At 38.4% G+C, this 23,489-nt stretch overlaps 1 protein-coding gene across 1 annotated transcript in view; it reads left to right on the top strand.

The window, feature by feature from the left end:
• Window positions 1-19,392, top strand: part of LOC145996568 (zinc finger MYM-type protein 1-like) — a 31,296-nt gene extending 11,904 nt beyond the window's left edge. Inside the window, exon 3 of the mRNA XM_083133069.1 lies at window positions 17,557-19,392. Within this exon, the coding sequence (XP_082989195.1) occupies window positions 17,557-19,392 (1,836 nt within the window). The remainder of the gene's footprint in view (window positions 1-17,556) is intronic.
• Window positions 19,393-23,489: the final 4,097 nt, after the last annotated feature.

Raw genomic sequence — 23,489 nt, 5'->3', positions numbered from 1 at the left:
CTCCCGAGAAAGAAATCCCGACAAGCTTCTGTACTTCGGGCATATTGGCAAACCCACAGGTAAGTGAACATTGTTAAACTTTTATTTATTATAATTGTAGCATTTTAAGAATATGGCATGGTGCAATCACGTATCAGAATTACAATTATACTAAATTCATTCTGAGAATATACAGTCACCGCAAGAATTCCCAGCAATTAAAGAACAGAATATTTACAATAAAACTGAATTCCTTGATGGAACGTGTAACAGGATGAAAATTGAGAAATCCTGGGATTTGATTCTGTGTGTTCGTCCCTCATCTAATTCTTTAAATCACCATCACCATTTATTACGACTGTTGCGATCAAGACGAACACTCCATATACCTAATCAAGGGGTGGGAGGCCAACATTTTGAACATTTTTTGTCAAAATAGCGAGTGTGAAAAAGGAAGATACATACATGTATACTTGGAATAGAAAGGGGTGGGCGGGTGTTTTGTAGCTCTCTCTTCTGAAGGGAATGTTCGCCACTGGTTGCAATTAATCTGGAGAGGTTGACATGCGATGGGAGGTCCGGAACCCCCCCCCCCCCCCGAAAGATTTATCAAGTACTAAAATTAAATAATGAAAAATATATTCTTTTAGCTGTTTGTGTTTAGGATTATATTGGGATCATTTCTGCTTTGAAGGTCAAGAAGGACGTATTCAGCCGATCACTGCTTTGTATAAATAAGTCGAAATATATGATTTTCTGTTCAATTTGTAGGTTTATTTTTGGCTGTTCCTTGCGCAAATTGTTATTAGTTTATGTAAGTCCGATGTTATTACAAATACTTTTTAATTTGCAGAAAGACTAAAACAAATTGTCATGCATTATTAAAACGTGGGAAGTAACAGACGGGATAACAAAATTAACAATAGATTAGAGTGTTTTCGCCGTGCTGTCGACTACTTTCCTCCCTGTTTTTTGGACTCGTTTACGGCGGAAAATGTCGTAAATCTCATATCACCTACCTTCTGACTATTCTTACAAAAGCCCCCTTTTCGTTATAATTTTCGGAATGTTCCAAAAGAACATCATCATCACCACAAGTATTAACTAAGGATTACCAGATCCAGACCACGGGTAATAATGGATGCGGATACCTACCATTGGAAACCAGGTTCTGGCCGAGCACATATCTAGAAATGTATTTCGGGGGAAGGGGGTTGAACCAAGTTCCTAAAAATAATAATAAATTAAAACAAAAATAATTATAATTATATTAAATTAATAAAAATAGTAATAATTAAAATATTCAAATTAACTAATACTATATTTTTATAACAGCTTGTATTCATTATGTAGCTTACGGATAGTTAAGCTCTGCAATATTTGAAAAAGAAACAACTGCCCTGTTAAGAAAATTAATGTCAAGTAGATAAAAAATATTTATCAAAAAAGGATGTTAGATTCAGTTGACGAAAAATAAAGTTCCTGGTAATATTTTATGCAATTAACATAAGTATTGATACATTTTGCATAAATCTCTTTTGGTATTGTCAAAATCGTATGATCCCAATATAATCCTTACCTTCCAACAAGTTCGGTGAAAATAAATAAACCTTGATTAAACAACAAGTAAATTTACATTATTTAATCTTAGTTGTTTCATTCTAGTACTTAGTAAATCTTTCTGGGTGGTCCGACCCCCAGGACTCCCTCTCTAAATACGTTCTTGGTAACCCCCCCCACCCATTCTACTTTTCTTGACAACTTTTTTCTGGTTTTAGCATAAACACCGAATTACGTGATTCGTCCTCTGAAAAACTTGGTGCGATACATACATTTCGCATGGTGAAAAAGTTTTCGTAAACAAATTAGAGTAAGGAAAGTGACCCACTGCTTACGCGTAACCTGATATTTCCCAGATGATTCCTGGAAATTGACCCCACGGCCATACTCCATCCACACCCCCATTTCTTCCTCTCACCCGCCTCCCACTCGTGGAAATCTGTCTAAAAGGCAGCCGCGAGAGGAAGCGCTTCTGGCAGGAGGAAGAAATGTCACCAAGTGCCCATGAAAATTGCCGCGGGAATACTTCAAGAAAATAAAATAATCTTGGGCAGAGAACAGATGGACAGTAGTTGAATCCAAATGTTATTGACTGATTTGTTTTCTTGTAATTGGATTTTCTAACACTTTTGGCTAGCAGGTAAAGTTCCTCCTGCATATAGTACTGTGCCTTGAAGGCACATGTAGGGGATGTGGGGGTAGGGCCTACACATTCCTGATCTCGGCCATTTTGGGGGTGATGTGATCAGCACCATGCTCCGGTCGCCTACATCTACTCGGTGTTGCTACCAGGTACCCAGATCACCAGAGTCTCTCTTTGCGAAGACAATGTGGGAATAGGCCGGAAAAATTTCGACCATAGATCAATAGAACCCGGGTCTCCCACGTGACACGCACATTAGACTTTTTTTTCAAAGGGTATACATACCTCTAAGCGGTAGTATACACCATTATTGATTTTTTCCTCAGTTTTACACATGTCATATTTGAACAAATTCTCTGTTTAGTCATTATTACAAACACAAACATCAATGTCTGGGATTCGAACCCGGTACCTCTGGCTTCGTAGCACGCTGCGCTGACCACAAAGCCACGGAAGCCGAGAAAACTGGACCGGCCGACTAGACCACCACAGCTTTTCTTTTGGGTGATACAGGTTTTAGATAATTGAAATATGATATTAGAGTGAATACAACATTTCCTGTGTATAATGATTTATTTCAATAGTGATAAATGATAAGACCGAAACGCGAAACTATTGATCTAAGGGACTATTATTTGTCAAGGTTCACAATCCGAAATCGGGATACTTCGTTCTTAGTACCTGGTTCTCTAAGGTTTCGGATCCGGCTATTTTCAGAACTGGGTAATCCGGAACCGAAATGTTTTCCGTCACCTCTGGTGTAATTAATCCTCGATCGACTAGCGTATATCTCTTTGGTAAGAATTTGTAGATCTATCTCAGGAAATGCAAAACGATTTGTATAGAATATATTAATTATTGGTAAACTTCTGGAATAATCTACTGCCATTGGAAAGAAACTACTGCCCAGCGCGTTGAGTGCTTGGCCACAAATAAAATAGCCTTGACTCTGGATCTGGAAGCCCAGACAATCGAAAGAATTCACCACGCAGAACAAAGAAAAACATATGCTGGTGGAGATTTTCAAAATATGAGAAGTTTTTGTATTTGACAAATTGTATCTTTGTAATAATCAAAGAATAAAATTGCCCTGAAAATAATGACTTTTTGTGTAAACATTGCACTTAAAAACCAGATATTCATAAAATTATTATTAATTAAATAAATATAATAATAAAAGAATAGATTTGCACTAAAGGGCAATCTTTTGTATGCACGTTGCACCAAACACAAGATTTTCATAAAATTATTATTAATTTACATTTTGGATTAGTAATTTATTAGAAACACCTAAATGTCCTAAAATGGAATTTATAAAGTTCTAAGTCTCTCTTTTTAACACCTAACAATTCGTTCTCTAGTGATAACGGAAGAATGAACCTGGAATTCATTGCTTACAAGACAAAGTTAAAATTGCGGAATACAGAAGGTCACTAAGTTCGGTGATGAACCTCTACGCTATAAAGATATAATAATAATATAATAAATTGTGAATATTCCTCCAAACTCTTTCGTTGATACCAACATACGGCCATATATTGATTTTCAGTGCTCCTTTATTCTTTACTAGAAAAAAAAAAAACAACACCAAGCAACTCGGATCATAGCTTCAGTTTGATTTACATCAACACAGGGGTGTCCAAACTTTTTAAATGCAGGACAAGTAAGTATGCTCATTGTTAGGAGCCATGGTGGCTCTGTTGATAGGACGTCTGAATGTCACGCGGGAACCCATGTTGTTTGATTTCAGATTTTTACCCACCCTCTAATCAGTGCGTATGTTTGAGCAACTCTGGGGATAACAGGAGCGTAGCGCTGAATACATCACCGCACTATGCCCGAGATCAAGAATGTGTGGGCCCTACGTCCCTACCTTCACACACCCTACGTGAAACTATGCCATGCCGAGGAGACAACTCTTCTGTAGTCATTACTAATTTAAGACCGTAATTATTATTCTATCCCTGAAATAAATCATTTTCCGAACTTGTAGCATAATTAAATATATGCATAGTTTTCCAACTAATCGGTACATTTCTCCCGCTCAGTATGTTTCCACAGCTAGAAATAAGAATTTTGGTGAGGAAACCAGTGGCGAAAGACTTAGTTACTACATAAATTACTTTAATCCAAATGGTCTGTTTGAAACTCTCATAATCATTGAAAGCATTCACATGTCTATAGACATGCACTAGTACATTTGTCCTGTTATTTGTGTAAGACTGACTTATTAGATATGCATTAATCTCAGTTTCTATGAAAAAAATATATATATATTATGGGTTATATAAATGTATAAATGTTTCAGGTCCTCTGCTTCGGGACAAACAGAAATTCAAGGGCAAGATGAAGAACTTCCACAATTGGTTGTACAACATGAAGACAATTGGATGGAAGTTCCAATAGCTAGCAGCCGGAGAATAGTGGATCTTGCGACATTTGTTGAAGATATTAGGAAAGTGAAACGTCATAGCATGGAGTGTCAGTTTGGTGGTTACTTTGTGCACTGTGCAACGAAAAATTTGGGGCTGGCAAGTGAGCTCAAATTTGTTTGTAAAAAGAAAGAGTGTCCCGCAAGTACGATCATTTTTACAGCACAACTAACAGAGGTAAATATGGACGCCATGTGGGCAGGCCTTTCTCAAACAGAAGAATTTTTCGCTGTACTGCAGTCACCCTACATGTCCAATGCAACATATCAAAAATATGAAAAACTAGTAGGTGATTTCATATGTGATTTAAAACTAGAAACTATAATAAAAAACATTGAACAGGAAAAAAATGCAGCAAAAATGAGTCAAGACATCACAGAGTTGGGTGAACCAAAAATTAGCATTATTGTTGATGGTGGTTGGTCCAAACGATCTTATGGTCATGAATTCGATGCTCGGAGCGGTGTAGCTGTGGTGATTGGAGCAAAGACGAAGAAAGTGCTCTTTGCCAGCGTACGGAACAAATACTGTATTTGCCAATTGGCAAAAACGAAAAATGAGTCGCCAAGGTAACACGCATGCAATGCTCATTGGAGTTCTTCCTCGTCAGCAATGGAAGCTGATATTATTGTTGAAGGTTTGATGTGGTTGCATAATGAGCATGGCATAATATGCGATAGAATCATTGGAGGCGGAGATTCGTCCATAATGACTAAAACACAAGAAAATGTTCCATACGCCAGACTGGAAAATTTGAGGAAAATAGAGTGTTCAAATCATGCTATTAGAAATTTTCGAAGGAAGTTGCACGCATTTGCAGACAACACGAAAATGTTTCCGGGGAAAGAGGGCTTGAAGGGAAGGAAGTTACTGTAATAAAAAATAGAACACTTATCATCTCAGGCACGTCAAATTATCACCGAGTCCGGTTCAGAAGTTCTGAAAGGAGAAAAGACTGAGGATGAAATTCAGCAAAATTTCAAGAATTCTGTGAAAGCTCTCCCTTATCACGTATTTGGTGATCACAATAGATGCCCTGAAAATTGCCCGTCTTCATCCGACGATAACACAGCCAGTTTTGGAGAAGGCTGGGATGTTTACAATAATTGAAGAAGCAATAATCCGACTTATTGCATTAAGCGATTCGCTAATATATAACAACACAAACAATGCGGCTAAAAACTTCATGTCAACAGTTATAAAATTTACCGGGGCAAAGAGAATTGACTTTTCTCGAGGTCAAAGCTACACCAGAAGAGTATCGGCAGCTGTCTTATCCCACAGTTCACCGGGCAATGAATGGCAAAGAAAACAGTACAAGAGAATGCACAAGAAAAACCCTTCATCTCCAATGGCGAGACTTATTATTAAAAGAAGGAAAAAGCTCTTGAGAAATAAGGAACATTTCACATCAAGAAGATCATTATTTCAGAAGGGCACCAGTGACATTGTCAGTAACTTTAGTGCAAGACAAAATTTGCAAAAAAAGAACACAGAGACAGATTTAGATTACGGTGCCTCGGACATTCCAGAACAACAGTTACGGAATCTTTGCGAAGAATATTACAATAATAAGGTTGACATTGGAAAGGACAAGATTACGGATATTGAACGATTTACCAGAGAACAATCAACTTGCAAACAATGGAAAGCAGAAAGACGGATCAGAATAACTGCCTCAAACGTAAAGAAAAAAGCTTGTAGACGAGCAGGCACTTCAACATCGCCACTCGTCAGAAATTTATTATATCCACCATTCCTCTCTGGTAATGCTATAGCTTGGGGTAAAGCCAACGAACCAATTGCCAAAGAGCAATATGAACAAAAGTTTTCAGTCTCCATAAAAAATTGTGGCCTATGCATCGACGAATTCCATCCATTTCTTGCAGCATCCCCCGATGGAGTAGTCACATGCAATCAAAATTCCTATCTCATAGAAATAAAATGTCCATATGCAGCCCGTTATTGTAAGACCATTGCTGAGGCCGCCCAAAACATCAAGAGTTTTCCACTATCTGTTAGCAACAGTGGTGATTTATATCTTCCCAGAAACCATCAATATTTTTACCAAATTCAAACACAGTTACAGTGTTGCAACATGGAAAGATGTGATTTAGTGCTGTATATCCCTAGTGATTTGAAAGTTCTGACCATAACTAGAGATAGAGATTTCATGCGACAGATTATGGACAAGTTGCAAAGATTCTACAATGAATGCTTGCTGCCGGAAATTGTAGATTCTCGTGTAGAACGAGGATTACAAATCTGCAAACTAAAAACGAATGTAGTACAAACTGAGAAGAGACAAGAAAATAGCTGAACCTTGCAAGTTTTCAGTTCTTCCTATTTTAGGAACCTTTATGTCAAGTGAATAATTCAAAATGAATTTTATAGACTACACAAACTGTTAAATTCCATCAGAACTATGACATCTAGTCTTCAATATGTATATTTGTGTTTATTTCATGTTATAGTGTGTAATGAATTGTTCGGAAAGAGCCATTAAAGTGCCCCTTGCCATTTTACGAACATTTATATGAAGTAAATAATTTAAATGAATTTTATAGACTACACAAACTGTTAAATTCCATCAGAACTATGACATGTAGTCTGCAATATGTATATTTGTGTTTGTTTGTGTGTTATGATGTGTAATGAATTGTTCGCAAAGAGCCACGGAACTGCCTATTGCCATTTCACGAACATTTATATGAAGTAAATAATTTAAAATGAATTGTATAGACTACACAAAGTGTAAAATTCCATCAGAACTAGGACATATAGTCTTCAATATGTATATTTGTGTTTATTTGTTTGTTATAGTGTGTAATGAATTGTTCGGAAAGGGCCATGAAACTGCCTATTGCCATTTTACGAACATTTAGCTATATGAAGTAAATAATTTAAAATGAATTTTATAGATTACACAAACTGTTAAATTCCATCAGAACTATGACATGTAGTCTGCAATATGTATATTTGTGTTTGCTTGTGTTTATTTGTGTTACAGTATGTAATGAATTATTCAAAAAGAGCCATGAAACTGACTCTTGCCATTTTACGAACCTTTATCTGAATTAAATTAATTCTATAGACTACACAAACTCGTTTCCTCAGAACTATGACATGTAGTCTGCAATATGTATATTGTGTTTGTTTGTGTTTATTTGTGTATTATAGTGTGTAATGAATTGTATGGAAAGAGCCATGAAACTGTCCTTTGCCATTTTACGAACATTTATATGAAGTAAATAATTGAAAATTTGATTTGATTTGATTTTAAAATTTTTGGGTGCGTCAGCACTAAGGCTATTTTGCACCCGTCACACTATACGGGGTCCAGTCCCTTACCGTTACACGTAACAACTCTAACGTTGCTTAATTAAAATCATAAAAGATTAAAATGTTCTGACTTGTTAAAAGCCGAGGCTGCAAAGAACACTCAGCACAAATAAGGACAGAACACAGGACAACACAAACAAAATTATACTGGCCATTGGGCCAGTCGCCAGAGCCTTGTTAGTCTTTAGTCCAGGGTGCACTACGTGGAAGTGAGGTTGACTTTTGGGCGCCTACGTGGAAGGTAACCCTTACACCCCAAATAATTGAAAATGAATTTTATAGATTACACAAACTGTTCAATTCCAACCGAACTATGTCATGTAGGCTGTGACACACACACATATTTATGGGTGTCGGAACCAGAAAACAGAGGCGATGAATTTGATGGTCTGGCTGATCATGCGTCACCCAATTAAAAAGGCAATGTGGCAGGCCCTGGCCCATAGCTGTCGCACCATCGAGTTTACATATGTCTGTAGTTTTAGTTTCTGTGTGTGTGTCGGATTACGTTTATTCATCTTCCAAACCTTTGGAAAGCACTCGGCGGGAGAAACATGATACCTCGGTGGTGATTCTCGGAATTTGACCCCAGCTGGCAGGCCCTTCCAATTTCTCCACCGCTGGAAACCGGCGATCTGGTGGTAGGAGGGAAAATGCCAGAAGTAAACAATAATAGCTGCAGAAAACAGATCGAGGTTGAGAAAAAGGATTTCTGATGTTTTACAGTCTTGCAAGAGCCGAAGTGGTCTATTTTGTCTACCCCCGTCGCAAACCTGTGAGTGCAGCGCGCTGTGACGCCATAGTCCTGGATTCAAATCCCAGTTCGGACATGGATGTTTGTGATTGTTTGTCCTCAATGAACAAGTCGAGATTTGACATCAATTGAGATGAGTTTTGTGTGAGGAAAGCTGCCCCTTAGGGGGCTTCACTTTAATAAAAAGAAATAAAAAGGATCTGACAGCCATGCGAAAGACCCGGGTTTGGTTTCCGTGTAGGTGATCTAAGGTTGGAGTTTTTCCGGCCTTGTACCCATATAAAGCGGCTCTGGGGCTGCACCAGCCTCAAATCAATGGGTACCGGGGGGGGGGGGGGGGGCTAAAAGCTGCAGTATGGGGCTGATCACCACCTCCTAAATGGTCCAGTTCGAGAATGTGTGGGGCCCTATCCCCACATCCTCTAAATGTGCCTTCATGCCACAGTGGTACGCACAGGTAACTTTATCTTTTTATAGTGTTTGCAATGGAATTGAAATATTAAAATATTATACTGGCATAAATAGGCTACTTGTATTTTGTGCATGAAATGTTTCATTGCATTAGTGATAAGAGCTTTCGAAATGATTGATTTAATAGTTAATTGGTTCTAATGTAGCCATTATGTAAAATTCATACATCCACAACCCGAAATCCGGACAGTCGGGCCAGGCCGACCTTCGTGCGAAGTGATTAGCATAGCGTGCTAAAATGCCGGGTGTTCGAATCCCGAGCGACGAATAATAACAAAATTAATCAGTCAATCAACAGATACTCGGTTCTAGGATCAGATCCAGGTACCCGGTTCCGCCGAACTTTATATTGTTTGCCATCTCTAGTATATACGTATGTAATCATGTATTATTTATACGCGGATCTTCCCGATGCCGTAGTGGTTACGTCGTCGTCTTGTAATCAAGGAATCCCGAGGTCGATACCCGGTGCAGGCACATTGTGGTTCGGACTCCACTTTAAACTGTAGGTCCAGCCCTGGCTAGCCTTTCTGTGCATAAAACAAATTTAAAAACAAACTCTACATTTATTTATGCATATATAGTATGGTCCGTTATCTACATTTATAATGGAAGAATAGTGTGTTTTACAATAATAAAAATTATGTAGTAACCAGCCCTGTTACGGAAACACCACTGCTTTAGAAACATGTTTGTCTCTCAGACTCAAACTCTCGGACCAAATTCCAACTTCATATTTTTCTTGGTCCGGAACACACTTCACCAATTTCATGCCACCACTTCCAGTCCATAATTTAAAAGCTACCCAGTTAAAAGCCAAAAGACATGTTGCTTTCTTTTCATCTTCTAAACCTGTTGTGTGTTGGGGCGAAACCAACCGCCGTGTTCCAAACCCTCTTTCTACAAGGTCATTAGGCGACCACGAGCAGTTGCAGTGAACCTGCCGGCCGGCAACAGGGTTGCCCTGTCAAGAAAAGTGAAAAAAAGTCTGATATTTCACAAATAAAATGAATTAATTAATTATGGGGACGTTGATGCAGAAAATGATAATATCGATCAGTGGTTCTCTAGAAACATCCTTTCTCAGCGTTCAGTTAAAATTTGAAAATTATCTGTCTACTGGTTCTCGAGATAATCGTGACTAAAGTTACGCCCATAAGCTTACATGGAAAATTGCTCAAACCTTCGCCGGGGTAGATCGCCTTAAGTATCACAAAAATATTTTTTTGATTAGCAAAAGAAAATTCAGGAGTATAGAAGATAAGGACAAAACTCAGGGCAACACACACACAGCCCTACAGAGGATTATACTGGCCGTGGATCAGGAGTCAGACTCATTGGCCTGCAAGTAGCACTTGCACTTTTGGGAAGAGAGGTTGACTTTTGTCTTACAGAAGGTCACCCTTTAATCCCCAAGACCAGTTCAGTCCATGATAAATTAGAACTCACTTGATTGGCTTAATTTATTTTCCTGATAATTTAGGTTGATCGCAAATATGAGAGGATGAAATGCATGAAAGTACAATCACAAACACATGTGGACAGCACACAACATGAGGTCCCATAGAGGATTATACTGGCCATGGGTCCAGATGCCAGAAGCTCTATTGGGCTGCAAAATACCGTCAAGTGTACATTACATGGAACTGAGGTTGACATTTGGGTATCTTCATAAAGGGTCATCCCTTGCACCACGAGTCATGGTTCGAGTTTTCTAGATGTAACTTTTGATCTATCAGTTAATGGTAGACAGGTCGCCAAGCAGCGGAAAACCTATTAGGTTTGGGTAAAAAGTACGGGCATTATCAATGTGTCTGAGATATCTTCTTCACGGAGAGCCTTATCAAGGTGCATACACTGATTGACTGAATTAAAAGTTTTGGGTGCGTTGGCACTTAAGGCCATTTTGCACCCCTCTATGTATACGGGGAAATATCCCCTTATCTTCTGACTAGGTGCATACACTGAAAATGCAATGATAGAACTGCGAGTAGTTAGCTATTGTATCATGGATTTGATATCCGAACTTTGGGATCAGTTTTGTAGGTAACTATTTTACTTCAATTCATGTGTTGGAATATTTACAGCAAAATGGTCTTAATGGAACAGATCACCAATATGGTGTAGAAAATGTTCCTGATACTAGTTTGTGCAAAAAAAAAAAAAAGATGCATGCAGAAAAGCTTCTTCCATCCATGCTCCCTGCACTGACACCAGGCCAGCATGTAATACTACACCTAGCAGGCTTGCTAACCCTCTCCCTGAATCAAAACAAGCAAAACAATTACACTTCACAATACTATTTTGAAGATTATGAAAAATGAGTCGTCGTTAAATTAATGGGAGGAAGGAGAAGTAGAAAGTTTGATGCAAAGTACAAAAACAAAAGGATTGTTGCATCTTGAGATTTCGTTCATTTCCTTCTAACCAATTTTGCTTCATTACATGAGCTGAGCTGAACCAAACACATGCAATGCACAGCATTGTTTGTTTCAATATATATTTGAAAGTTTTAAAAAACAAATAGTTATCTATATCCACCTAATTTGCTAACATTGGTTTATTTTAATGAGAATCTTACGATTCCTACACAATATCGTAATATACATTAAATTAATGTTTAATAAGTAACTTGCACTTCACTAAATCTTACAAAGTATGAGTAATGCAGTGAAAACCTAATTTCTTGTCTGACCAGAATGTGACATTGTGATGCTCGTATGTTTTACATTAAGTTACCTTGGTTTTGATGAGGCCAAGGCCTTCTGAAGAATAAGTGTAGTTTTCAACTCTCTAAATTGCAATATTATCTTTAGTAATACAGCATCGTCTGTGGACGCAAATTACATATTATTGCTAAGTGTATATCCTTAGTTATATATCATTGTAAAGTACCACCAGAGTAAGACTGTGCAAGCCACAAGTTGAAGACAGTTCACAAGGTAACTTAATACTCAGATCAATAGCAAACTAAGTTTAATTTGTACCTAAAAGAAATCAGTTGAGCCCTATTACGTGATTTTGGTTCCATGTAAGGCAGATTTAACAGTGCTTCTTAACTGTTTACTCCAAACATGGATGACGTGTTCAGTCCAAGTCCAGAAAAAATATGCATAAAAATGAATGATAATTGCGATAAGTGCAAAAGAGTGGTTGGTAATGGCATCCTTTGTGATAATTGTTTGATTGATTTAGTTTATTTTACTTAGCTTTTTGTGGCACTTTTGGCTAATTTGCGAAGGTGGGGATGGATGATGATTTGATGAAACTGATGAATGGACACTCACAAACACACCATGCCCAGACTAGGATTTGAACCCAGGACAGCTAGCATCGTACCATGATGTACTAACCAATCTGCAATGGGGGCCGTCCCTTTGGATAAGTGGCTACATTTATACTGTGGGGGTGTAGAAAATACTGACACACTAAAAGATACGCAAGAATGGTCCTGCCCCATGTACACACATGGAAACGAATCTAGTGACATAACTCAATCCAGCGAGGAAAACCCTAACACAATGTATCAGATCCTTTGTGTACTCCAACAGGAAATAGTGTAGGAAATGGATCCAAAGAAAGAAAACAATGTGATAAAATAGAGACTGCAGAAAATACAAGGAAGTGAAGCAGAGAAGAAAAATACATGGTCAAAAACAGTTGGGAGGACTAAACCTAAACCCTCTAGTTCTGGTCAAAAACAGTGTAGTATAGGGGTAACGGATTTCTTCAATTTTACAGAAGAAACTACTTATGGACATCAGTTTCTGTATCATTGTGGAAGTTCGTGAAGATGCTTTGTCTTATCGAAAACTATTTTTGTGCCAGAAATGTTATGTTTTTCTATGAAAATATGCTTGCCTAACCTTACTGGAAATGGTTTGTGGGGCTATGTATGAATGGTTTTTGGGGCTATGCATCAATGGTTTGTGGGGCAACGTATAGTTTTAGAAACGATTTAACATGACCGGACCCCTCTCCGATTTTCTTCATATTTGGCATACTCACTAATTAAGGCCTCCTAATCACGAATCTGAAGTTAAAAGTTGTCGGAAACGTCTAGAAATAAGGGGTTAGTTTTCGGAATGGAAACCGTTGATTTTCGCTAAATTTCTTGTTTCACAAGACACCAAATTTTAACTAACCTAACCACACGTCGTACATTCGTACTTAGCTATCTGCTTCGCGGAACATTTTTCAAGGTGTATTCACTTTCTTTTCATGGAAGTAATTACAATTTTTCACATTACAAGTACTTCTCTCTTGTAGTTTTCGCTTGCGGAAAACACAATATGGCACGTACACCTTCGCGTGTCGCATGTACACCTTCGCGTGTCATGCTTGTGGTTTGTCGATTTTCATCCGCTATGCAGTGTTTCAACCTTTGTAACCGAAAAAATATTAAGTTGATTTTTTTTTTTTTAACTTTTTCGCATTGTTTTATGAACAAAATTTGGTAACGATTAGATAAACCGGAAACACATTTCTTGAAATTTACAGGAGAAAAGACCAGAAAGTACTTATGGAATTTAGTTCTTGTGGACTTTCTGAAGCTGGGGAAAATGTTTTTTTACGAATCGTGCAACTTATTCGGCCTGGAAATAAGGGCATTTTTCGCCATTCATGTATCTCCATTGCACGATAGCTCGTGCCACCATTACCGTCGACTACGTGAATCAAATGTTCCGTGTGTTCAATTACGTAACCCCCTATCAGTGTAGCAGCCACGCAGTAGTTCTACAAGATGACGTGTGAGCGTTTTTTTTTTCAATTCAATTTTCTATGTTTGCCTAACCTAACTGAACCTAACGTGAATGGTTTGTGGATCAATTTTCGCTTAAAAACCTTTTGTGAATAGTTTTTGTCAGTTCATAAGTTTGGAAACAGTGCACATCAGCTGACAATAGACAACGTGAGTCAAGATTTGCACGCCGAATTAGCAACGACCAATAAATAATTATAATGTTAAAAATAATGCTTTTTTTCATGGAAAAAAGTGATCCAAAATTGAAAAACGTTCCGCTATGCATATGAGGTAAGTAAGGTCTAAATCACCATCCCTGAGACCTTCTGTAAACAAACGGTCTCACCGATTCGATGTATCACTTCGCGTCAGCTGATCCATGACCGCTATCATCTGTTGTTACACTCATAGTTCGCCGCACCTATTCATTTTATATAAGAGCCTCTGAATGTGAGAACCCATTCTCAAAACATCAGACGAATATGCAGCCGCATACATTGTTACTCTCCCGGTCATTCTCTCTTTCATAACCCTTAAAACTGCAGACACTGACACACCACTGCACTGGGATACCAACTTAACCACTTCATTTACTGGTTTCTCAGGATACTACTGACAGAACGTTACATAAATATTGAGTAGAATCTGTTTCTCATCCCTTTTCAAAGGCTGTCCTTGCTGGTGTTTTGAAAACAAGCTCGGAGTAAACGGAGACTTTCCCTCATGCATAGAACTCGGCATGTTATTTTTCTAAGGCTAAGTCAGGCAATATTACTAAGTTGCACTACTTGCTTGCTGTTCACATGATTATTTTTAGAAAATAACCAATGTTATAAAATATCATTATGTACACAAATCTCTAAGCTCATTGCAAGTTATATTACTACAAAATGTTCACACTTATCTTGCCTTGCCATGTCACCAAGTTATTTTACCAAGTGCACTCTATTTGGCGGAACAAAAATCGTTATTAGGATGCTTGTTAAAGTTTCCAACCGCAATAAATTTACGAACTTTTTGTCTTGTTTTGATCATCATCAATATATTTATTTGACTTACAGCAATGCATATGGCTGTTTATGACCATTATATATTTTATTTACATAAGATACAATTTACATAAACCTACAAACAAATTTCAAATACACTCCTATCTATATCAAACCTTAGAAATATACATTACCATGTTATAACATTTTGTCTAAAAAATGCAAGTAAAATATATTCAAAGAAAGAAGCCAAATTTATGGGAAATGATTACTGGTGCAAAGAGTTAACCATAAAGGTGAAGCAATAAGTAAAAAAAAGGAAGAGCATTGGGTTTAAAGTGAGACGTCATTTGCGGCAGCGTATCCCATACTACAAATTGGCCATTGTTTTACCTTACGTAATGAATCCAGTAACAACGCTGGATTTTCGTGTGGATTATTTTACTTCTATGAGTTTGCAATGCTTTCTGCATGCAGGTGGTTTTGTTTACAGAAGGTGTCAGGGTTTGTGATTTGAAATATAGGAATGAATTTTATTTGAATATAAACTAGTTAAATGTGTCTCCGGCGTATCTAACTGGTACCCAAAATTTTTACTATGCTTGGCTAACCTAACCTTGCTGGAAATGGTTTGTGGGGCTATGCGTGAATGTTTTTTGGGGCAATCCGTCAATGGTTTGTGGGGCTCCCGGTATGAATTTCACCACGTATCCACAATACGTAATGTTTGTATTTTTGGTTGGAAACACAGAAGGTTGAAACACTTCATCCCAATGAACATCAACAAAACAGAAGCATGACGCGTGATCTACCAAGGCAGAGGCGAAGATATAGTACAAGCAATGCAAGCACTGTTTGCATAATTAGAATATCATTTAATGTACTTAATGTTCTAACCATATTTAGTTTCCATCGCACTCGATTTCGCGAAAAAATGCGGCCGCAAACTCCCCCAGCAGCTCTGTAGCAAGCACCAGCCTCAATGCTTGCAGCCGTTCTGCGGGAAAATAAGGCCTCCGAAGGAGTCACATGGCGAAGCGTGAAATTCTGGTGGAACCCGTCCACAAAGCTTCTACAAAAAGCTGTGCTTTCCGAGCTTGCGTGATTCCCGAAAATAGCCGAGTTCAATCGAAAGCAGAAGGATTCATCTATGGGTACGTTGCCAACAAAAACTAGTAACGAATATTTGTCTTCATGAACACGTAAACAAGATCGCAAATATAATAATAATTGTTAGTCATAAAATAACTAAAAGAAGTTATTATCACTGTTCTAAATTCCACATATATCATATTATATTACAAATTATTTTAGATTTCGCGAAATGTAAAATGCGTAAAAAAGTTGACATTGGGAGTTGGGGCAGTGGAATTTCTGCACCCCCGTGAAGAGTTTTCGCAGGGAGGGAGGGAAGATTGGACGGACCTTGGTCCTGCATCCTGCTTCCTGGTCGGTCCAGCTCAAATTACGCCAGAAGTGTTGACCGCTACCAGTGTTTGCAACTGCCAAATTATTTACGCAGTAATTCAAGTGAGCTCTTTCACAAATTTTACAATCAATAAATTGACTGCTTTTGAATAAAACTTGGGGTGAAAATAAAGTTATCTGAGAAAGAACTATCTACTGATATTTGTACATGGCATAGAAGTAAATCGTATACATTCTGCATATTATGAGCACAAGAATATGTTTTAATGATTGATTGATTGATTTCTTGTTTTAAGTCCACTTTATGCACAGTAAGGCTAATCGGGACTGGACATACAGTTTAAAATGGGATCTGAAACACTTGTGCCTCCACCGGGTATCGAACCCGGAACCCCTTGATTACAAGGCGACGACACTACCACTGTGCCATCGGGGAGGCCCGAATATGTTTTAAGTTCTATTATTATGACGCAAGTGGTGTTCCCAGGGTCTTTTTACGGTCCCCATTTTGTCATCTTTTCCTTCCTTTGACGTTTTTTCTTAGATATACTGCGGCAAAAGGGGGTTATGTCTACCATCCACCCCACCCCCTTCGCCCCGGGCACGCCACTGAATGACACTTTATTACTTAAATATTAATGTACATACTCGTTCTGCTGAAATGATTCTGATTCCTCCACGTAATTTTTATCTCCAAACTGATATATCTTTCCTTTGTGACGGATAAAATTAAGGAAATAGGTTGGTATCACTTTCTGTTGTTTCAGAGATTTTCAAAGTGATCTTGTGTGGATGCTTGCATTTGCAGTTGTGGAAAGCGCGTGGGATAGTGTTAGTGTTTGTTGCTTCGTGTTTTGTGCTGTGAATTTATCGGAATGAACGCGTATTTAGGAACGGTTGATGTGAAGTGCGGGTGTATTATTGAGCAATTGAAAATTGCTTCGTTTAGCTCGAGAGAGATAAGTGTTAAAATGAAAATCGTGGAAGGGGGTCGACCAACACTGCATTTACCGGACTTAAAACAAGTTAGCCCAAGGGGCTTTGTGCGACATTTCCAAAGCAATTTGTACCACAAGTCTATTTGGCTAGCAGGTTGTGAAGCACGCAGTAGGTTGTACTGTTGGCCATGCGTATTGTTCGCCGTGCACAAGACGAACTCCGTGTGGTCAAGTGAGGGATACTGTGATCTGAATAATGTGCACAATGCATTACAGAGACATGAAAAAGCAGAATCTCACATAAGGGCATTTTTAACTCTGAAGGAATTCGGAAAATCTCGTGTGGATTTTGCTCTGGATCACCACAGACTAGTGACAATCGAGCGCCATAACAAAGTTGTTTGTCAAAATCGCGATATTTTAAAGCGTCTTGCAAGTGTAACAACCTTTCTTGGTAGTCAAGAATTATCATTCCGGGGACACAATGAAAGTGAGGCATCATTGAACCGTGGAAATTATGTAGAACTTGTAAATATGTTGGCAGAATTTGATACTTTGCTGGCAAGTCATTTGGAGAATTCTACAACATTTACTGGCTTGTCAAGTGAGATTCAGAATGACCTTATTAAAAGCACGAGTGGTGTCATAACGGACACAATTAAGGCCGAGGTAAGTGAAACCAAGTTCGTAGCTATTATAATCGATGAATCCTCGGACGTATCACGGAAATCGAAACTTTCGATGATGTTTCGTTACATGACGAAGTCAGGAAAATTTGTTGAGCGTTTCTGGGGGTTTGAGGATGTCAGCAGGAACCGAACTGCAGCTGTAATTGCTGCCCACGTTGTTGAAACAATTCGAAAACTAGGCTGGGAATCAAAATTGGTGTGTCAAACATACGACGGGGCAGCCGTAATGGCAGTGGATCTCTCGGGGACACAAGCACGAGTCAGACAGATTTTCCCTAGTGCAATATTTGTTCACTCTTTTGCACATTGCTTAAATTTAGTACTTTCTCAAACAGTGAGCAACATTAGTGAATGCAAAGTGTTTTTCTCGACGCTAAGTGGCCTTGCTTCTTTCTTTTCGCATTCGGCAAAAAGAAATGCTGCTCTCGACGATATAGTTAAAGCAAGGTTACCTGAAGTGGTTCAGACCAGGTGGAACTACAGTGAAGGGCTTGTACAAAAAACGCCCGAAAATAGAGTGAAGATAATTGAAATGTTTGAGGACATTATTGGCAATGCACAAGACTGGGACAGTGAAACAATTTCTTCTGCGGGTGGTTTCTTGGCATTCCTGGATAGTTTCAAAACCAACTTTTTTCTTCTCTTGTTTGGGGAAATATTTTCCTTGATGGGATATTTATTTAATCTGCTGCAAACAAAAACTATGGATATTGGATTTTGCCTCAAAGAAATTGAAAGTGTCAAAAGTGACATTACCAAGAAACGAGAACAATTTGACATAATTTATACAAGGACAATAGATATTGCAGGAGTACCACAGCCGAGAAGGAAGAGGAACAATGTAGGCGACACAAAATCTCAGTACCAACGTATATATTGTGAAGTTATAGACAACATCATAAGCCAACTGTCTTCACGTTTTGAAAACCTTGAGGCCCTACGATTTGTTGAATTGCTCGATAGCGGGAAATTTCGCATGTATGCTGCTACATTTCCAGAAACTGCCTTCTCATCGCTTATGCAACTGTACATCCAGCATTTTGACAAAACCTTGTTGCACACCGAGCTCAGTATTGCCTATTCTCGGGATTGTTTCCGCAATAAGAGTGTAAAGGACATCTTGAAGTACATTGTAAACAACGAATTACAACAAGTGATGCCCGAACTCCACAAACTGTGTCTGCTAGTACTGACTATACCAGCCACAACAGCGTCAGTTGAAAGATCGTTTTCAACGCTGAAACGTATCAAGACATTCGCCAGGAACAGCATGGGTCAGGAAAGGTTGTCAGCCCTTGCTCATTTGTCCATTGAGAAGGAACTATTAAAGGAACTCAAAATGGATGAAACTAAATTTTACGATTGTGTGCTTAAACATTTTCTAGAGAAGAAAAGAAGAATGGAGTATGAATATCGTCAATAAGGGTGGCATCCAATGGACCAAGAGTTTGAAATTTATTGTGGTGAGTACATCGTCTATGCATGTGTTTCTTTGCTTTGAAATGAATTTTTTATTGTTTGTGTTTAACTTTTTATTTAGTGTTTAAGTTACTCCAATGCTGTTTTTAGGGTGCCCAAAAATATTAAATTACATCATGCAGCGTAAAATAAACAAATGATTCCCATTTTTTTTTTTATCTAAATCGGTTTGGTCACCGTTTGACCATATTAAATAATAATGAACAAATAAAGGTACTAATAAGTAAGAAATTCCGTCTCCCTTTAGTCGTATGTGGAAAGTTCGCATATGCAAAACGTTTAATATCATATGAATAACGTTACCTGGATTTTTTTTAAAAAAGTAAATGTGACGTTTGCGGATCATATGGTTTATTTTTAGTACAGTCACTTTATTACGATATTTTGACAAATCCAGCGACTGGGTAAATGAGGCTATAAACCTTGAATCTTTCCCCTCGGCATGTCGTTGTACTACATGTTTTGTTGTACTGAAACATTGCTTGCCTCCTTCGTAAGACAAAGCATCGCTACTGTACCAAGGTATACGTGCCAAAGGCTATTGTCCGCCGGGGAATTAATTTTCAACAAAAAACATGAATTTCTGCTATGATACATTCCCACATCACAGAAAACACCTTCCTGATGTTAAACAATGCTACAGGAAGTTATTACCGTAAGTAGTTTCTTCTATAAAAATGAAGAAATCTATTCGGGGAATAGTAAATTAGTACCACAAGAAGCACTCGTAACTTGAAATTTTGTGGTGAATATCATGAGAAAAGCCTATTCACACCTTCTAGAATGTTCCGCAATGCAGAATAGCTAAGTAGGAACGTTTAAAGTAACAAAATAAACTAATCAAAGGCGTTAACCCAAACTACACTAGTAATCCTAAAACCTTCCGTTCTGGTCAAAAACAGTTCGGAGGACTAAACCTAAACCCTCCAGTTCTACATGTGCAAATACACAGAACAAGGACACATTGATTAAAACACTCGCCATTTGAAAGTCGAACATCTACAATGCACTGTAATGGAGAGGAAATTGTGAAGACAGGGAAGGTAGGGTACTACTTTACTATACCGGAGACACCCATCAATGATTTATTTTGCAATTTTTTACATTGATAACGTACTATTCTGCGTTGCAGAACATTTCTTTAGGTGAAATAATGAATTTCTAACGAAACTAATGTCTATTTCTTACATACGATAGCCCCACGAACCATCATGGGGACAAGGTATGCCTACTAGGTTAGGTTAGGTTCCATTAGCACTGCTTTCGTTCAATTTAGCATATACGGACAACATCGAATTTACAAATTCCACGGCATCTTCCACACCCGGCAACAACTTCACGACGCATCCTCGACACATGTTGAGGATCCGGTGGAGTTTTTGGTTGCACACGGGGTGGTGAAGAGAGGAAAGGAATGTGCAAAGTGTGGGAGCGAATGTAAACTACTCGTGTGGAAGAATGGGATGTGGGAATATGTATAATGGAAAGGTAAGAAAGAGAATATATGTTTCGGTAAAAATTTGGTGTGTTTTTATGAGGATGTAGAAATTGGAAATAATTGCGAATCATTGGCGCTAGCCCCACGAACCATTGGCACGTGGATAGGTTAGTAGGGCCACGCAAAGGTTTCAATAGTGAAAAAGATAGCCCCACGAACCATTGGCGCTAGCCCCACGAACCATTGGCACGTGGATAGGTTAGTAGGGCCATGCAAAGGTTTCAATAGTGAAAAAGATAGCCCCACGAACCATTGGCGCTAGCCCCACGAACCATTGGCGCGTGGATAGGTTAGTAGGGCCACGCAAAGGTTTCAATAGTTAAAAATTGGTTTCGAAAAAAATATTCGTAGCCCCACACACCATTCTCGGATAGCCCCACGAACCATTGGCGCTAGCCCCACGAACGATTGGTGCGTGGATAGGTTAGTTCAGTTAGGTTGGGATACATAGTACATAGTTAAAATTTGGTGTCAGAACGCGAAAAATAAAGTTAAAAAGAAATAGATCTGATTAAGTTTGTCGACAGGCATTTCTTGGGTTCCGAAGGTTGAAACACTGCATAACAATTGAAAATCGAGAAAAAACAAAGCCGATGTGTCATTCCTACGCGTTATTATTTACGAAGGTGTCCGCGCCATGTTGTGTGTGAGGCAAACGGAAAGGTAGGAGGAAGAAGTAGTCGTAAGTTGAAAAATTGCTCTTACTTTCATCAAGACAACGTCAATACACGTTCAGGAATGTTCCGCGAAGCAGATACGTAAGTTCGAATGTCAAAAATTTGGCAAAAGAGAAGACGGACGCGCAATTATGTAGGAAGGTGTACTCGCGATATTGTGTATCAGGCAAGGAAAAACACCTACCAGAAAGACGTTCTGGTAATGTGAAAAATTGCAATTAATTTCATCAAAACAACGTTAATACACCTTCAGGAATGTTCCGCGAAGCAGATACGTAAGTATCAATGTCAAAAATTGACGGAACCAAAAAAATAGAGGTGTCCGAAGGATAGTAAATTTTTACCTTTTTTCTTTACAAAAACCAGAAAAACGTGTCCAGGTTGGGCGGTATTGAAATCGTAGCAGCGAAGGAAAAGGCATATTCCTGCACAAATCTAGTGAAAGCAAAAAATGCCTGTGTTGTTAGGTAGCTAGGTTTAGTTTACTTAGCCTAAATAATAATTAGTCATTGTATTTATGCTAATGAAACCTAACGTAACAGGCCTAACCTAACCTTCTAGGCATTCCTCGAAGAAATAATGAAAGAAACTGTGCGTAAACAATATGGACACGAACGAATGGAGAAATGCATTGCTTTTAGTAGCAGGAAAAACATTTTTCATTGTATTTATGCTATTGGAACCCAACCTAACAGGCCTAACCTAACCTTGTAAACATTCCTCGTCTGAAATAATGGAAGAAACTAAGCGTCTGTGGGTGGAATCCGGAGCGACAAATCAACTCGAATTCCGCAAAACGAAGGGTCTCACTTATCGCACAACACTTGAGTGCGTAAACAATATGGATGCGAACAAATGGGGAAATGCATTGCTTTTAGTAGCAGGAAAAACATTTTTTACGGGCAATAATATAATAGTAATCGTAAAAGGAACACCAGAAAATGGAAGTAGAAGGTACGTACTTTCAGTTGATATAAATTTCGTTCGTCTATTTAGAGGGAAAAGGCAGCCCATGTTCTGCAGTGAGACCCTTTGAGGACACGGGTCTTGCTATAGAAATCTCAAGAAAAATGGACAGGGTATAGTTGACTTAAATTGCGAAACTTGGCGCAAAAATAGAAAATATTGGAACTGACCAGATCCCAGAGGTTACGGTTGTGAAAGGTATACTGCATCTACAAAGAAACCACAATGCTAATCATTGTAACCATTCCCAATGTCGGATATAATACAAATAACCATACCTGATCACTTTTTGTCAATTCCCCTCCCCCCCCCCCAAAAAAAAGCGACGAATCTTAACAAATATGAATTTTCGTTCGTGGCTGTTAGCATGCCTTTGGTCTACTCAGGGCTGTTTCAGTCTTATGGGAGATTGGTTGACCGTAGTTAGTATTCTGTGTTTCTACTGTTCCTCGCGAACCGGCTGAAGTCAAATTCGTGTCCATATTCACGAACCTTTTCTTCTACTAAATTTTATTGCGAGAATGAGAGTAGAATACGTGTAATATTTACAAATAGTACCAGGAATGTACGTATTCTACAACTCTTTCATTTACACAATATTTAGTTTCTAATTTGGATAAGTAGCTTCATCCGGCCGACCAGTCTGTTTACATTTTGAAATTGTTTCGTCTGATTCTTGTCATTAGAATATTATTTTGGGGGGTAAAATTTTCGTATCCCCAAAACGTATTTCTTCAATTTTACAGGAGAAAGTACTTACCGAAATGGGTTTATTTATACTTTAGGAAGGTCTTGGAAGTTTGCTTTCAACTCGTTGAAATTTTTTTGCCGATAAATCATGTAATTTTCGACATTAATGTCGCTCCGATGCATGAAAGCTGTTCCCTTGATGTCCGTCTA

This window comes from Lepisma saccharinum, chromosome 12, assembly GCF_977018435.1.
Source record: "Lepisma saccharinum chromosome 12, izLepSacc3.1, whole genome shotgun sequence".
NCBI classification, from domain to species: Eukaryota; Metazoa; Arthropoda; class Insecta; order Zygentoma; family Lepismatidae; genus Lepisma; species Lepisma saccharinum.
The sequence above is the reverse complement of the archived record's forward strand: the minus strand, read 5'-3'. Positions and strand labels throughout refer to the sequence as shown.